An 18,537-nucleotide genomic window follows, 5' to 3' on the forward strand; every position below is an offset into this window, starting at 1 on the left:
GCACTTGCGTTACTGGGCTCCATTGAAAATGGCATCTCCATGAGAACCAGGAAGTGACCTCTCCAGACAATGGAACAACTCTTTTTTAATTATTTCTGTGTCTGTGATCTCATGGGTGACGCAGATGCTGTTAGGCAGTTGAATGCATGTGCGTACTCTGTTCATTTCCTTCCCTCCCACCTAGCCCCTCCATGTGGCCCCAGGTGCTGGCAACCCACACTACACCACTGCCTCTCCCCACCCGTGATTCCTAGAACCTGGTCACCAGGTGCATAGTGTCGCCGACTCTGAATAGCCATCATGCCTACTAGCTATTGATAGTGTAACCCTCTATCAATTTGTTCAATCCTGTTTTAAAGCCACCCAGTTGGTGTTGCCTTCCCACATCATCAAGTGCTACTCCTAGATGTACCGTACACAATGACTTCTGAACATTACCCCCTTTTGCCCTGAGCTCTGATTAATGCAAGATTATGGGTTTCTCTCAAGTCATAACTATGCTTATTCTGTACTTCTAAGGCTTGTGTCTTTTTTCTAGGAAGGAAGGATGTAGAGATTTCATCTCATTTGTTTGCATCTTTAAATTCTTAGAGATTGACTCAGCAGCAACATTTTAGATTAAATGTTGGGAACAAAGGACACTGAATGCCTGGGGAAAGATTGGACTAGTGGATTTCTCTCAAGACAAAACAACAGCAGTGTCATTAAAAAAGCGGGATGGGGGGCATATGTGTCAAACGAAAAAGCTAAAATATAGCCAATGATTATTATTTTCTAAATCCATAGTAAATCTGGCGGTGGGGGGGTGTAACGGAGCACAGACTGTCCTGCCTTACAGAGCAGAAGCCTCTCTTTGAAGAGAAGGGTTGATACAGGCCAGTCTTCTGTTTGAAAGAGTCCTCTGTTTGAATGTCCAAGTGCAGTTTAAAGATAAAGAACCCTAAGACTGAAGACCAGGGCTGCATTCACACAGAAGCTTATTCCATTTCCCCGACATTTCCCTAGCTGTTAATATCCACATTATATTTGAGTTCTCAGATGACATAAAAGCCACTTCTGGAAAATTAATGCAATATAGTGTCTGTTGAGCACTCATTTCTGTGTCATCCGATTCCAGAATAAAAATCCATTTAAAGGTAAAGGTAAAGGTACCCCTGCCCGTACGGGCCAGTCTTGACAGACTCTGGGGTTGTGCGCCCATCTCACTTAAGAGGCCAGGGGCCAGCGCTGTCCGGAGACACTTCCGGGTCACGTGGCCAGCGTGACATCGCTGCTCTGGCCAGAGCCAGAGCCAGAGCCGCACACGGAAACGCCATTTACCTTCCCGCTGGTAAGCGGTCCCTATTTATCTACTTGCACCCGGAAGTGCTTTCGAACTGCTAGGTTGGCAGGCGAAAAATCCATTTAGAGCCTCCTTAATCTGGAAAATCACGTCAAGTGATGAAATTTGGGGTGGTATACTGGCATATGGAACTTTCCTGCTGTTTTCATGGGGAAATCATGGGGCAACAGAAGCATGCATGTGCAGAAAGAGGTGGAGTAGTGCCTATGTCTGATTATGTTCGTTGCTGTGTCACACCACATCCCCCTGCCAGAGCAGATATATTGGGAAAACCAGTTGCTGGGAGTCGCAGGTGGGCAGAGTTCCATTGTGCTCAGGTTCTGCTTGAGGGGCTTCCTATCAGGGCACCTAGGTAGCCACTTTGAGAAGAAAATGCTATACGGGCCTTTGGCCTGGTGCAGCTGGGCTCTTCTGATGTTTTTCTGTTCATGGGCTTGGAAGTTGCCCATCAGCTCTGAGCACCTGCATAGTAGCCGGAGCAGGCACCCAGGTCACACAGTCACGTACGTCAGCATTATGGTGATTTATGTTGTATTCTGATATTTATATTAATGAGCATTCACACTTTACATTGTGGGTGCCCTTTGTGGGTTTGCGAACTATGCTACAGTTCCCATGGAGCTTACTGGCAAACAGCGGCTGGCTTGCCTCTCCATGTTAATTTTTGGAGGTTCACGCCCAGCCTCAGTAATCAAGTCTCTTGCTGGGAGGTGGGGCCAGCCCCATTTATTAAAAAGGGGTAGAGCCGACAATAGCCAGGCAGTTGGTTCTGGAGATTCACCCTTCCTACCCTCCCTCTGTTTAATGTTTCTTGTTTGCAGGTTAACCTTTTCTTCCTGTTTAGCGGGCACTGCTACGATCTTTGACTGGTTGCTGTTGAAGGACCAGGAAGAAATTTTCCTGCATTGGCAGGTTTTGTGTTCCTCGTAGCAATTCGTCACAACTTTGGCGGTTATGGCCTTGGGTGGAATCCTTTAGTCTTTTCTTCCCTATATGGGGTGTGTGTGTGAAGTGGTAACTCACCCCCCCCCCTGCAGTGGCGATTTCAGGGTCCCCTTCTTAAAAGGGGTTATATATATGGGTGTCACTGGCCACACACTGAAAAGTCATCCGTAAACTACCCTGCGTGTGGGGATATGGGCTTGGCTGCCTGCTACACTTACGTTGCGCAGAGCACCCCCATATCCCATTTACCCTGATGAGCCCCAGTTCCCCCCAGCTGGGGGGCTGGGAGGGATACATGCCCAATGCCTAAGCCAAGGTCTTCCTACATTCAGAAGTTTAATAAAGTTGTGGCCTAATTTTAATTCCATATAACAATTACTCTAGCTAATTAAGTATTCCGTATGCCTATCCAGTTATCTCTGGCTTGTTTGTGGCCAAGTACCCCACATGAAGCATAGCCGCTGCTCCACACAGCCTTCAATGTGAATTCAGCAGCTGTTCAAACCCAACAAAAAAGTTAAGTGAGACGTGTCATAGGCCACCAATTCTGGGAGAAAGGGAATTACCTTAATTATTGTTGTTCTTACCACCATCAATGCACCCTCAGTACTGAAAGCATGTGCCAAAGGAAGAGACTCAGAAAGGAATTAGAACACAAGCAGTTCAACTCAGTTTGAATTATAAACCTTTTAGGTCTCCTGAGAATAATCCCCCCCCCCTTCAGCTAAATGTCATATGGCCTTGTCTTCAAAACATCATTGGGTGGTGGTGAGGAATTTCTAGACAAGAGGGATGCTCTGAAATTCATCACAACCGTTTGGGGTTTAGTAAAGGCAGGTTGTAGGGGAAGTAAGTTTGTTTTCTATAGATTCAGTCAACATGCCCTGGAGGTTCTTTGTAATTCTTATGGTAGCACGATTATAATCCTGTTCTTTCATCTTCCACCACCTGCCACCCTATTGAAGATGGGAAGAGGCAGTTGACACTTCTTCCCAGAATATTACTGATTTGCTTCATTTATATCCCACCTCTCTTCCATTGTAGAACCTAAGATGGCATCTCATTGATGGGACCCTGAGCCGTTTGGCTCAATATTCTGCCTTACCATGAACTGCCTAGTGAGACAAAAATCAGGTGATTCAGTTAACCTGATCCTGGTTGGTTTAGGACTTTATACACTAAGAGTAAGGGATGCAGGTGGCACTGTGGGTTAAACCACAGAGCCTAGGGCTTGCCAATCAGAAGGTTGGCGCTTTGAATCCCCGCGACAGGGTGAGCTCCCGTTGCTCAGTCCCTGCTCCTGCCAACCTAGCAGTTCAAAAGCACAAAGTGCAAGTAGATAAATAGGTACCACTCCAGTGGGAAGGTAAACGGCGTTTCCGTGCGCTGCTCTGGTTCTCCAGAAGTGGCTTAGTCATGCTGGCCATATGACCCAGAAGTTGTACGCCGGCTCCCTTGGCCAGTAAAGCAAGTTGAGTGCCGCAACCCGAGAGTCGTCCGCAACTGGACCTAATGGTTAGGGGTCCCTTTACCTTTACACTAAGAGTAATAAACTGGCAGGGCACCATGAGCTGCTGAGTCCTTTTCACACTGCCCCCTAGCTGGCATGTGCCCTGCCAGCCCTGTACCACTTTTGTGAGTGTTGGGCTTGCAGGGCATTGTGAGTTATTGCTTCCTTCTCACAGCGTCCTCCAGCTGGAGGATAGGTGAGGAGAACCAAACAGGGCAGGGTGCCCGTGCCCTGTTGCATGGCTGCCCTCTAGTTGGGTGATGGCTTGAGAAGAACGTAACAGGCATGCACATTGCCAATTCCACACCGCTTTTGCAAGACTTGCAAAGCAGTGCTGGGTGTACAGGGTGCCATGGATGTGCCCCTCAAAACAGCGTGACGTTGGCCAACTTGGCCAGCTGGGCTTCCCACTGAGAAGGCAGTGCATCAAGACCCCGCTTAACTCCAGTGAGCGGGGGGGGGGTGTACTCCAGTGTCATGCCCTGCCCCCACAGTGCACCCTGCACACACTCTGGCACAAGTGCACCTGCCCTGGGTGCCAGCAAGGAATGCTTTGCCACTAGATGCCACTGCCTGATTGCTCGTTGTCTCTTTCCCTGGCAAGCAAGGGGCAGCGATGATTAGGAAGAGAGAAAGCAGCAGCTGGTGATAATGCCTGTGTCATATCAATGGTTGGGGAGTTCCAAAGTGTAGGACCCGAAGGACTGACCCTGTACAGGTGCAGAATCAACATTAGGCAGTACTTGTCAGAGTGCCACTTCCACAACAAACTCCCAAACCCAAAGGCCCTTAATATTATTTTTTTTCCATATAAAAAGGAAAGCCACTATCAGGATCAGGAGAAGTGTTTGGCCCACTCTAAGTCCAATTTAATGGAAGCCACACTATTGGGTCTGTGTGAAGGACAGCAAGGAACCGTCCCATGGCTCCCTGGACTGCCCTTGTATGGATGCAGGACCGGAGACTCATTCAGAAGGGCTTGTTGATGGAGAGTATCTGGGAAGATGAGCCAGATGTGAAACAGCTAAGAAGAAGATACAGATATTGACAATGAGGAATCAGAGTTCCATAGGTGCAACAGAATGTTTCCTCCCCCCCCCCCTCTCCACTGGTGCACTCCTCCCAAATTTAGTCAGGGTTCCACACATACCCACCAACCCTCCAGATGGGATGGGGGAAGGAGAGGAGAGAAGGAGGTTCTGTTGCGCTCATAGAACTGTCAGCTGCATAGTCATTTACTTCTATTATCATTATTGTTATTTGTTTAATACTAATAATGATACTAATAGTAATAATAATAGTTCCATTGTTGCTGTTGTACCGGTATTTATATCCCACCTTTCCTTTAAGGCACTCAATGTGGAACATGTGGTTCTCCTCCCTCTCCATCTTATCCTTACAACAATCCTGAGAGGTAGATTAGGCTGAGAAGCAGTGACTGGCCCAAGGTCACCCAGTGAGCTTCATGACCAAGTGGGGATTTGGACCCTGGTGTCCCAGGTACCTAGTTTAGCACTTGAATCACTGCATCATACTAACTGGAGTCAACTATTTAACTTCAGGATACAAGACTCCAGGACCGGAGTCATCAACTCTTTCAGGCCTGTGAACATTTCTGCAAACTATGAGCACCATACAATGACCTCAAGCAGTTTCGCTGGCTACAAAGGAATGCTTCTTATTACCGTATTTTTTGCTCTATAAGACTCACTTTTTCCCTCCTAAAAAGTAAGGGGAAATGTGTGTGTGTGTGTTATGGAGCGAATGCAGGCTGAGCAGCTATCCCAGAAGCCAGAACAGTGAGAGGGATTGCTGCTTTTGCTGCGCAGTGATCCCTCTTGCTGTTCTGGCTTCTGGGATTCAGAATATTTTTTTCTTGTTTTCCTCCTCCAAAAACTAGGTGCGTCTTATAGTTTGGTGCGTCTTATAGAGCGAAAAATACGGTAAGTCTAATTTCAAGCAGGGAGGTGGCACGTTTGCAGCAGGGAAGGCCCCAGTGGATGCATGTGTGGGTAAAATGTTGATGATGCCATAGGGAGCTGACCCCATTTTCTTTTTCACTGTGCACAGTGCCAGCATTAGCAGTTCCCCCCACTGTTAACACTGACGTGGCTCCCTCTTTAGATGGGCTTTAGGTCAATCCTCCACCACCCAGTAAAATACAATAAAATTTCCTGACTGACCTAGCAAGGCAAGCTGTAATAATAAATAATAAATAAATTTTTATTTATACCCCACCCTCCCTGGCCAGAGCTGGGCTCAGGGCGGCTAACACCAGTAAAATTACAATAAAAACATAATGCGGTGGGGGGGGGGAACCAATTTAAAATACAGGTTAAAATACAATTTTAAATGCAGCCCCATTTTAATAGTAGCCCATAGATCAAAACCATAAGGGGAGGGAAACATAAGGGTCAGACTGAGTCCAAACCAAAGGCCAGGTGGAACAGCTCTGTCTTGCAGGCCCTGCGGAAAAATGTCAAATCCCGCAGGGCCCTAGTCTCTTGTGACAGAGTGTTCCACCAAGTCAGGGCCAGTACTGAAAAGGCCCTGGCCCTAGTTGAGACTAGTGTGTGCATCTTAGCCATGGTGTATATGTTCTGCTTTCACCGTCAGAGGCAGTATGCCTCTAACTGCCAGCTGTTGGGAATCGCAAGTGGGGAGAGTGCTGTTGAACTCAGGTTACACTTGCAGGCTTCCCACTAGGGCACCTGCCTGGCCACTGCGAAAACAGCATGCTGGACTTGATGGGCATTTGGCCAGATCCAGCAGGGCTCATCTCATGACCCCATCTTACTTTATTTCAGTCTCACACCCTCATCTTCAAAAAAGGGCTACCGGCAACCCACCTTGCAGCCTGGCTGATCTAAGGACAAACCCAACCCAACCAAGACTAAAAATTACATTGCAATAAAAAACACAAAAAACACACATCCCAAACAGAAACCCCTCAAACACTGCCATATAAATTATAAAGCACTTGCGGTAGTGGCTATTACTCTGAGCTGGAAACAGAGCCAGAGCTATCAACAAACCAAAGGTACATTTTATGAATGGTGAATATAAAATGAATGGCTCTTTTTCCTGAATGCCGGGAAACTGTAGAGTTGTCATGCAGAGATAAACTGAGGTTTGCTAATTATAAGCAGTTCTCATTGAGCAACAGCAATCAGGAAGTCTGTCCTAAGCTGCCCATTTCCAAGGACCACTTAATATATAAACTGACATTTGCTCCAATAGCCTAACCATTCCATATGCACCCCTCCACCTGCTTTTGATCTGAATGGAGCTAGACAGTCCCTTATATACAAATATACAGACACAACAATGGAAAGAAAGGGCAGAACTAATTGGGCTGTACAGCAGGGTTGGGTGATCTTATTCAGCCTGTGGGCCTTGTTCTGTTATGGGAAGCCTACTGGGAGCCATGTAGTAGTATTGGGTGGAGCTAGAAGCAAAAGGGGGTGGAGTAACAAATGTTAATTTACCTCTTTCTCTCCTCCATCCAGACAGGCAAGAGGTATTATCAGTGTCCAAGGCCATGTTCTAGCTAGACGGAAACACTCAAGGAGGTGGTAAAGTAAGGGTGGTGAGAGGCATGTCCTGGGAAGAAGGAGGGTGGATGTCATGGACTGGTTGGAAACAGGGGAATGGTGGGAGGAACCAGCTGAAGAACCCCCAAGGGAAGAAGGCTCAGAGCTAAGGGAGTGGTAGTGGGGAAAGATGAATGGTCAGAGGGAGAAGAAGGAGAAGACTTGGAGGAGGTATCAGAAGCTGAAGAGGTAACAGGGCTTAGTGAGTTGGGAGAGTCGGTTGCAGAGAGTCCAGAATCAGAAGCAGGAGGATGGGATGAGGGGGACCAAGAGGCAGAGATGAATCAGACTGGTGGAGAGTCACAGGTGTCTTCCCCCTCCTGTGGTGACAAGCCACCCAGAACCTTTGTCACCCAGAACCAGAAGAGACATGGAAAGGGTGGAGGAGATGTTGGCTTCACGCAAGTGTGGTGTCATGGATGGGCTGGATGCAGGGGAGTGGAAGGAGGCAGCAGCTGGGGAACCCCCAAGGGAACCCAGGGAATTGGTGGTGGGACGGCAATGTGTGGTCAGAGGGAGAAGAGGAGCAGACTGGGAAATGTCAGAAGCTGAAGAAGCAACAAGGTTTAGTGAGCAGAAAGAGGATGAGGCAGAGAGTGGTCCAGACTCATAGGCAGGGAGGAGAGGAACCAGGAAACAGAGATGAGGCAGGCTGCTGAAGACTCCAGGGAGTCTCCCCCTCCTGCTGTGACCAGCTCCCCTCCCCCCCCCCGGTCTCCCAGAACACACTGAGGAATGAAGAGGGCGGAAGAACAAGAGACAACATGACAGAGTCTTAGGCTGCTGGGGAAGGAACCGGGGGGTGGTCCTTAGAGAGTAGGAGGTGTGGATCTTCAGTTCTCACAACTGCCTCATTGGGGCAAGATCAACTGGGAAGAGTTGCTGTGAGTTGTGTGGAGCAAACAAAAGGCTGACAGCTCTCAACAAGGCAGGAGAAAAAACTGGAGATATGGTGACCCACTTCCCAGAAATCTCTGCTCCTGCCTCATCATGTGACAAGAGATATTACCCAACCCAGCGGCTGCATGACACCAGAAATAAATTGAGATTTCCACGATAGTCAGATCCTGATTTATGTTGCAGGAGAAAATCATCTGTTTGGAAAGAATGAAAGACACTAATTTCTGCTTTGCTTGAACGGTGAAAGGCAAGGGGTAGGCAATATTTTAAGTCATGTTTTTTCCTTGGGATCTGTGTTATCTACCCTCCCCTAAAGCAATGGAATGTAAAGTCTTCAGGAAGAGTGGACTTTAAAGATACCTCTTTGCGATGGATTTATTTTATAACTAAGGACTTTGCCTAAAAGGTGACAGACAGTAACAACCTTGAGGGACTTTTGTGGGATTTTGACCACCCCTGGAACTTCGTATTGTGAAATAAAAATAGTAAAGGTAAAAAAGATATGTAACAACTGGATGGACTGTCTGTTACACACTCTGAAGAGAGTAAACTGGGGAGTTGGAGGTAATGGAACTGAGCATTGGCAGGATGGACTGCAGGGAGATTTATTAGTTTAGGGGGGAGAATGGAGAGGAGATATAGATTTTGTTGAGATTACATCACCCTACCCCCCTTTGAAGCGTGAAGCTGGTAACAAGAACAGTGAAAGGGACAGGATGGACCACAGCGTGTAACATATTGATGGCTTCTGAGACTTTCAGACAGAGAAGAAGAGATATGGATTATGTTTATTTATTAATAGGGAGAAGGGATGAAAGCTGGAAAAGTTGTTTTATTGGGAGCAACAAAGGAGGGAGGAAAATAGAGGGGACATCGATGGGGGAGCTGAAGTCAGCTTTTAAATTTGTATTCATTTGGGCTCGCTGGGTCAGATCGAGTTCTGAATTAGTGCACATCATCTAATTCACTGATAAATGTGACTTTGCTCATTTTATGATGTGGTTTGTTGGTTTCCTTTATAAGCTGCACTTCAGGGGATTTTTAGGGGAAAGGACCCACAGCATAGATGGGGAGGGTTGCTCCTATTTATTTTCCCGCCTCCCAACACAAAACAGCCAGAGACCCTTGATTCCTTACCTGCCTTAAAGATCCACTCCAAATAGCCATTGAGTTCTCTTTCAATCTGCTGCTGTCTCCGGAGCTTCAGGAAGGCCCTCCTGTTCTCAACTCTCTCTCGTTCTTTGGCAAACTCACTGCAGGGAAGGAAATGGACAAAACAATACAACTCTTGCCCATCTTTGAGTTTCCCAGCAGATTTCCAGGGGACTATTCCAACAGCTAGGCTCTGGATGGGGAGAGGCTATCAGCCTATGGCTTAAAAGCTTGCATTAGATGCCCATATATTACTGGGTAAAGTTCAAGGTTCTTGCATAAATTTATAAAGTCCACAATGACTTGAGTCTAGGATACTTCAAGGACTGCTTGATATCCCTGCCCAAACACAGAGGATGCATGGAAAGCCTCCGTCACTGCCCCCCCCCCCCCGGGCTCAGACACATGGCTGGCATGTACCAGCTGCCATGCACTTAGTCTCATGGGTCTAACTCTGTGCAAACGGAGCCAGCATGGTTCTATGGTTCTTCCTCCACTCTCAAAGGCGGTATGCCTCTGATTGCCAATTGCGGGAATTGCAAGTGGGGAGGGCGCTGTTGCACTCAGGTTCTGCTTAAGAGTTTCCCAGAGGCAACTGGCTGGCCACTGCAAGAACAAGATGTTGGAGTAGATAGGCCTTTGGCCTGATTCAGCAGGGTCTACTTATATTTTTAGCTGGAGGCTACAATGCAGAAGAGGCAGAAGGATCCCTGCTCACATATTTCCCACATTGCATCCAGTGTGGCCAGATCCCACTCACAGGGTACTGCAATTGCTACACCACACATTCTGGAGGAAACTGCTTTCCAAATACCCACCCTAAAATCATTAGCCCCTATTTTGCAGAGGCCAGTTGACAACTACTCTCAACTGTCATTCTTGCGGCTCCTGTCCTGAGCCTATGATCCAAACACATATACATGCATCCATTGTATGTGTGCAGGTAGGAGGGGTGTTAATCATGGTCTTCCTTGTTCCTGTCAAAACTGTCACTTCCATTTAGCCTGAAGGGTTTGCACCCAAGCAGCTCCAAAGTGTTCCAAGCGACCCCACGACACTCTGTTAATGGCAACCAGCACTTCCTGGCCCCGTGTTTACCTGTCTCCCACCTCCCCTTTCCTTTAACCCCTGGCCCTCGGCTCAGGGTACAAGGCAGCATTGCCTCTTGAGCATTAAACACCCAACTTGGCATTCAGCAAGCATTTCTTTCTCTCATTCTCACTCTCTTAAAATGAATGCCCTCCCTTCTGGTTCAGTGCTTCAGATGGTGGCTCCATCACTCAGCTTTGATTTTCCGTTGAGAAGAGGAAAGGGATCTGACAACTAGGAAGGAGCAAATGCCTGCATACTGAATTTGCCTGGTTAAGAGGGAGATGTCTTTCTTGTGCCAGTGACCTGCATTACCTGCTATAAATCAGGTGACGGGGACAGGACTGTGGCAGGTAGACAGGGAAAGGTCAATAGATGCATCTACACCTCTCCAAAGGAATGTATGGACCCACTAAAACCACATTATAAGTATTTATTATTACATTTCTATCCAAACTTTTCTCTAAAGAGCTCAAGGGGGTGCATGCAACTCTACTTCCTCCCCATTTTATCCTCACAACAACCTTGTGAGGTAGGTTAGGCCGAGAGTAATTGGCCCAAGGTCACCTAGTGATCTTCATACTGGGAGGAGGGGTGGATTTGAACCCAAGCCTCCCAGGTCCTACTCCAGCATTCAAACCAGTATGCCAGATTCATTCATTTATAACCTTTTAGGACTTGCTGATCAGAAGGTTGGCGGTTCGAATCCCCACGATGGGGTGAGCTCCCATTGCTCAGTCCCAGCTCCTGCCCACCCAGCAGTTCGAAAGCATGTCAAAGTGCAAGTAGATAAATAGGTACCACTCCAGCGGAAAGGTAAACAGCGTTTCCGTGCGCTGCTCTGGCTCGCCAGAAGTGGCTTAGTCATGCTGGTCACATGACCTGGAAGCTGTACGCCAGCTCCCTCGGCCAATGAAGCAAGATGAGCGCCGCAACCCCAGAGTCGTCCGCGACTGGACCTAATGGTCAGGGGTCCCTTTACAATTACCTTTTACATATATCTCAAAGCAATATACAAACTTACCATAAAAATGGCTTAAACTGGTTTTCAAAAACAGTGCTGTTTTCAGAGGGGGTGGGAGTAATTCAGTCCTGTCCCATTTCCAGGAAGGTTTGTTAATGGAAATCCAGAAACACATGTTTAAAAGCACTTAAGATGTGTTTTAAGAGCGGAACCCTGCCTCTGTTACCCCTCCCCCCAATAATGGTTTCCCCTAAGGTTGGATGGTCATCTGTCAGAGATCCTTTAGCTGTGATTCCTGCACAGAATGGGGCTGGACTAGATGACATTTGGGGTTCCTTCCAACTCTACAGTTCTATGATTCTATGACTCATTAGGAAAGAAATTGAAAACAAAACTGCCGCTATCATAATGCCATTATACAAATCTATGGTGCAACCACATTTGGAATACTGTGTAGAGTTCTGGTCACCTCACATCAAAAAGGATATTGGGCAGCTGGGAAAGGTTCAGAAAAGGGCAGCATCAAGGGGACAGTGTGGCTGCACTATGAGGTTTACAGAAAAGGTGATTAAGATGTACAGTGGTGCCTCGCAAGACGAAATTAATCCGTTCCGTGAGGCTTTTCGTATAGCGGTTTTTTCGTCTTGCGAAGCAAGCCCATTGACAGCTTAGCAGATTAGCGCTATTAGCAGTTTAGCGGCTTTTGGCGATCAGCTGTTAAGCGGCTTATCAGCGGCTTAGGAAAAGGGGGGGGAGGGGGAAAAACCCACAGGAACTCGCAAGACGTTTTCGTCTTGCGAAGCAAGCCCATAGGGAAATTCGTTTTGTGAAGCGCCTCCAAAACGGAAAACCCTTTCGTCTAGCGGGTTTTCCGTCTTGCGAGGCGTTCGTCTTGCGGGGCACCACTGTAACATGATACAAGCAGTGATTTTATTTTCCAGGGGATACTCAAGAGTGCACAGTACCAGCATCTCTTTTTGTTGCTGTTAAAAAGTGTGTCACTTACTGTAATAACTTCATGGTGAGAAACAGCACCTATTTTTCGGGGGGGGGGAGCACTGAATACAATGTATAAACATATGCATGACATGGAGAAATTGCACAGCGAAAAAGTTTTTCTCCCCCTCTCATTAACGCTAGAACTTGTGGACACCCAATGAAGTTGAATGTTGGAAGATTCGGGAGAGATCAAAGATTGTCCTTCTTCACACAGAGCATAGTTAACCTACGAAATCCACTCCCATGGGAAGCAGTGATGGCCACAAACTGGAGCGGCTTTAAAAGAGGGTTAAACAAATGCATGGAGGAGAGGGCTATCATTAAAAGCCAGGATCCCTCTGTGAAACATGGCTGGTGGTAACTGGGGCCAGGGCTTTTTTTGTGGTGGCCCCATCCTGCAAAATGCCTGGCCAAGGGAGGTGTCTCTAAGGCCCGTCACTACATTGTTAGGTGGCTTTAAAAAAAAAATACTTTGGCTGACTTTCTTTTTTCCACTGATTTCTGATGCAGGTGGTTATTTTCTTTAATGTCCATTTTCAGATCTTCCAACTGGGGCTAGAGAGGTGGACCGCAATATATTTTAATACAGTCATACCTCTTGTTAGGTTTGCTTCAGGTTAAATCTTTTCAGGTTGTGTCCTGCGGCGACCCAGAAGTACCGGAAAGGGTTACTTCCGGGTTTCGCTGCTCGTGCATGTGCAGAAACTCAAAATGATGTCATGCGTACGCGCAGAAGCAGCAAATCGTGACCCGTGCACACGCAGACATGGGTTGCATTCTGCTCATGTTGCGAACAGGGCTCCGGAACGGATCCCGTTCGCAACCAGAGGTACCACTGTATTGTGTGACATTTGGATTTGTTAGATGCCTTGGGTTCCTTTTGAAAATTTAAGCTTTTAATAAGCAGCAAGCTTCGGGGGTCAAGGGAAGCACAGGCCAAAACAAATCCATTTCAGCTTGGCCTAGACTCTGGAGGGACTTGGGCCCAATATAAAATGGATTCTGGAAGGCAGGCTTGTAGAGTGTGGTGTCCAAATGTCCCTCATTTTCAGAGTAGGCCACATCTTTCCTGAGCATGCCCATAGATTCCAAGCCAGAAAGTGTTGCCAAGTAAATACTTTGCGGCCTATTGCCAAGCAAATATTCCAAAGGGCAAATAGTGTGGAACAGAGAAGTAGACCCAGACAGAGAGGCAGGTCGTCAGGCAGCTAGACAGGCCCCAGGTATGATCCAAGGGGTCAAACTTGAAGTATGTTTTGTGGGAGAAAACAGAAGACTAAGTCGTCATGCCCTGCCCTCTAACAGCAAACTCAGGCAGTGAGTGCCCAAGTTGGGCCACTGTGAGAGAGGTACCACCACACAAAGAGTAACATAAGAAAGTGCCTTATTCTGAACTAGACCATTGGGTCCTTCTGATTCAGTGGTCGTACCTCATTTTGCAGCTGAGATATGTTCCAGAGCCCTAACCGCTAGCCGAAAAGGACACAGGGCAAAGTGCTGCATCTGCACACACACGCAGAGCGGTTTGTGCTTCTGCGCATGCGTGAAGCACAATGTAGCACTTCTGTACATGCGGCAAACCTGGAAGTAACCCGTTCCGGTACTTCCAGGTTTGCCGCGGATGCTTGCCGGAATGGATGCTAGACAAGGCAGACTTTCGTGGAGGCATTACTGTATTGTCAACACTGACTGCAGTGACTCTCCAGTGATTCAGGCAGGGGGCGATTCCAGTCCTATGTGGAGATGCCAGGGACAGAAACTGGGGCCTTCTGCATGCAGAGCAGATGCTCTGCTGCTGAGCTGCAACCATTCCCTAAATGCCAGGGAGGAAGAAGCACAATTTTAAAATAATCACTATAGGGGATGAAAGCTTGAAAGGAAACCTTATAAAATAACCCTTCATTAAAAAAACATAAGAAGGAGAAAATGTTATGAAATGTTGAGTATCAGTTGGAAAAGAAAAATGGGAAAGCGTGGGTGTGTGGAATGGAGTATCCAAGAGGGAATGGGTGACTAGAACCCTGTCAGGTGTTAGGGAGAGTGCTATATTTTGTAACAGGACTCACTTGTGGGTCTTTCCGTGGTGGCTGCTGCCCACTGGACTGGTAGGGCAAGGAGCCCAGATTAGGCAACACCAGAGCCAGTGACAGACAGAGACAACAAATTCCAGTTTTGTCCTCCATCCTCCTCCCTGATGAGTTCCAAAGGGGCAATGCTGAGACTAAAGAGGAAGAAGCTGACAGGCAGAGTTACACTCTGGACTGGTTGTAAATGAGAAGGCAGACAGGTGGGGGGTGGCTGAAGGCATCCAGGGATTGATACAGGAGTGCCCTTTTTGCCCTAATGGAGCAGCCTCCGCTGGCATCTTTCCTTGCCAAACTGTTACTTGACCTGTGAATTGGCCTCAAAGGGAGAAGAGTACAAGGTGTCCCTGCCAGTAGCACAAATCCAGCAAGACTCATTTGCCAGATCTCGCACACACACCCCACACACACACCCGCCCCTTGCTCATTCAGAACTGGCAAATGAAGCAGGTGTTGAGCTGAAATAAATTCTCCAGGTGGGGACACTAAAGCAGGCCAAAAGAGATGGATGAGTTTTGCAAGATGCTAAATTTGGAACCTATTGCTGCTGCCTGTAGAACGGTGTCCAAGAAGAGAGACATAGTTCTACTCTGCTGATATATGTTAATGACACAACATCTCCCAATGGCACAGAGACAAGCATGGCAGGGCGAAAGGGGGGGGGGGGTGAAATAAGGCAGGGGCACTAGATAAAAAAAAAGGGCTTAGAGCCCCAAATGGGGGTGCAGAGCCAGTGGTGGAGGAAATTCCCAACCCCCCTAACATTCCTCAGATGAAATAGGGACATTTCTCACTCTCCCCACAACTGACCCTCCTCAGCCTACCATGTTTGTGTGTGTCCTCCTATCTGAAGAAGGGTGATTGTCACCACTGCTACACCAATAGGACACAGCACACACACACACACACACACACACACACCCCATTGTCCTGAGAAACCCCTTAATCCCAGTTTTGTTTTGTTTTATTCTTTGGGAGATTTACAAAAAGAAAAACACACAGCAATAAATAAATTCTAGAAAGGGGCAAGATTAAACATGGATGCACAAAGCATTTTTTAAATATAAAAACAACCAAGACTTCTTTGTGCTCCACTCCACTTCCCCTTTCTTCCTGACCAATGCTGCCCTGCCCTCTGCCAGTCCGTCAGAGCCAGTATGTCGTGTTTCCGAGCACAATTCAAAGTGTTGGTGCTGACCTTTAAAGCCCTAAACAGCCTCGGTCCTGTATACCTAAAGGAGCGTCTCCACCCCCATCGTTCTGCCCGGACACTGAGGTCCAGCGCTGAGGGCCTACTGGTGATTCCTTCACTCCGAGAAGCCAAGTTACGGGGAACCAGGCAGAGGGCCTTCTCGGTAGTGGCACCCGCCCTGTGGAACGCCTTCCCACCAGAGGTCAAAGAGAACAACAACTACCAGACTTTTAGAAGACATCTGAAGGCAGCCCTGTTCAGGGAAGCTTTTAATGTTTGATGTATTAGAGTATTTTAATTTTTTATATTTTTTTGGGAAGCCGCCCAGAGTGGCTGGGGAAGCCCAGCCAGATGGGTGGGGTATAAATAAATAAATTATTATTATTATTATTATTATTATTATTATTATTATTATTATTATTATTTAGGAAGTCCTGGTTGCATTGTGCACAGGCTTACACTTGCCTATGAAATGATATTTAACAGTAAATGGTTGCCGTAATTAGTGATTTAAATGGTCATGTAACAAGTGTGGAGGGGGGAGACCCTCTTCTCTGAGTGAGGAACTGGCAGGACATGTGAAGACATGAGCCCTTTCATGAGCTCAGGCAAGGGCAGCAAATGGAATATGTCCACTTCCAGCTGAGGCACCCCTGGCAGAAAAGAACAGCAAGATCCACTCCTCCTCCTATTCCTCCTGGTTTGGAGAGGAGCACTGTGGGCAGCAATGTACCTTGGTAGGCCACTGCCAGGCTGAATCAGGCTCAGGGTTCCCCTGGCCTGGATGGCGCCAGATCCAGGGCAGAGGAAAACCCTCTGCAGGCTTTGGCGGGTGCTTGCTCTCTTTCTACCTGGTCCTGCATTTCTTGTGCTGAGAGCACCAGTATCCTGTGAGTGGGGTGGGCTTTGAGAGAGGGCACCCCACCCAGAGTCAGCCACGATCCTGGTCAGCAGGAGCAGGAGGTGCTCCTGCCTAGCCTCTGCCCTCCCACCTCCTCCTGAGATGCTTGTGGGGACAGAGGAAGCATTTGTTGTTTGGGCTCATTGTTGCTAGCAGCCTTTCCTGACCCATGACTGCTGACCTTTGCCAACTCACTAGCTTTGATTGAAAGGTGGCAGGGACAGGGACAGGGGAGGGGGAGAGCAGTGGCACTTCCAGTTTCCTAGCAGGCACAGGCTTGTATTTTGAAAGTGTTCCCGCCAGGTCAAAAGGGTTCCTGCAACATCCAAAAGGGGTCTAGTGTCACTTCCTCTCCCTGTCAATCTCCAATGGTGACTTTTTGCGCGCACACTTCTGGAATCCTTGGCAGGGTCCAGTTTCACCAATCTCCAACTACGCCTTCGAATAAAGCATATATTGGCAGCACAGGCTGGTGCTCATTGGGACTAACAGGGTAGAAGGCAGTGGAGGCCAATAGTACGTAGAGTCAGAGCCAATGGCAGGCAGAGCCTTTTATTTCCATCCTCCTCCTTACTGCCCTGCAAAGGAGGAGGGATCTGACATTCTATGCACACACCTTTGAACTGGTCATAAGGAAGAAGTTAGGCTTGTGGAGCCAGACTGAGGGCAGACTGGGCTTGGTAGGTGATGTGCCACATATGCCCTAATGGACCAGACTTCATTTTAAATCAGAGGTATTCAGTGGTACCTCAGGTTAAGAACTTAATTCGTTCCAGAGGTCTGTTCTTAACCTGAAACTGTTCTTAATCTGAGGTACCACTTTAGCTAATGGGGCCTCCCACTGCTGCCGCCACACGATTTCTGTTCTCATCCTGAAGCAAAGTTCTTAACCTGAGGTACTATTCTGGGTTAGCGGAGTCTGTAACCTGAAGCGTCTGTAACCCGATGTACCAATCTATTTTATTTCAGCAAGCCTACCCAAATATAATCCTTTAGTCACCCATATTCTTTTAAAAAGTTTTTCTGATTTCATTTAACAAAATGTATACATCACTTACCAAAACAAAAGACTGTTAAGCCCATGCAAGAAATCGAGTGCTATACATTACCCCCCATACATGCACCCTTCCAATCATTCCAAATCAATCAGCATTCCTCTGTCCCACTTGCAAAAAAAGGAAAAAGCCAAAACTGATGGCTCATCCACACCTGCTTGTCCCACACCTAGAAAGCATGGGTCCAAGAAGTGTTTCTTCTTCTTATTATTATTATTATTTGTCAGAGCTGCCTCCAGGTCCCAGCTCACAGAGGACCAACGCTAGGCTGTGGCTATGTACAAAAGTCTTTATTGAGATTCAGTTTCCATTTTAAAGCCGCAGCGTGCAGCTCTACGTCTCGACCTTAGACCGGCGAAGTCCCGTCTGAGTCTCCTCCCCTTCCACACCAGTTTAAGACTCTCGCCTTGCTCCACCTCTTCCTAAGTTCCTTTCTCCTCTGGGCCCTCCTGCCCGCTAGGGTCTCATCTTTCCTGGACTCCTCTGACGCTGACCCTGATGATTCTTGCCCCTCCTTCCGGCGGGCTTTAGGACCTGGTTCCCTATCCGGGCTACCTTCTGTGCCTCTCGCCTGTACCTTTGAACTTGGCGCGCGCGCCCAGCCTGCCACTTTCCTCTTGACCGTTAACTCGCTCTCCGATGGAGGCATGGTCAACCCTGACTCATCTTCTCTCGCTGGTGGTGCATATGTGGGCTCTGACACCTGGAACTCCTCCCCCCCACTGCGCTCTGGTGGGGAAGCTGGTCCTGATTTCCAACTGCTGCTCTGGGAGTCCCCGCTGGCCCCTTGCTTCTGGGGTGTCCCCCTTGG

General features: G+C 47.8%; 2 protein-coding genes across 14 annotated transcripts in view; one reads left to right on the forward strand and one right to left on the reverse strand.

The window, feature by feature from the left end:
• Nucleotides 1–18,537, forward strand: part of SLC31A2 (solute carrier family 31 member 2) — a 543,264-nt gene that overhangs the window by 452,475 nt on the left and 72,252 nt on the right. The window lies entirely within an intron of this gene.
• CACNA1B (calcium voltage-gated channel subunit alpha1 B) overlaps nucleotides 1–18,537 on the reverse strand; it is a 326,691-nt gene that overhangs the window by 159,448 nt on the left and 148,706 nt on the right. For all 13 annotated transcript variants that reach the window (XM_079961868.1, XM_079961879.1, XM_079961878.1 and 10 more), the window contains exon 8: nucleotides 9,428–9,543. In XM_079961868.1, coding sequence (XP_079817994.1) covers nucleotides 9,428–9,543 — 116 coding nt within the window. The remainder of the gene's footprint in view (nucleotides 1–9,427; nucleotides 9,544–18,537) is intronic.

The sequence above is a fragment of the Podarcis cretensis genome (assembly GCF_951804945.1).
Source record: "Podarcis cretensis genome assembly, chromosome: Z".
Lineage (NCBI taxonomy): Eukaryota > Metazoa > Chordata > Lepidosauria > Squamata > Lacertidae > Podarcis > Podarcis cretensis.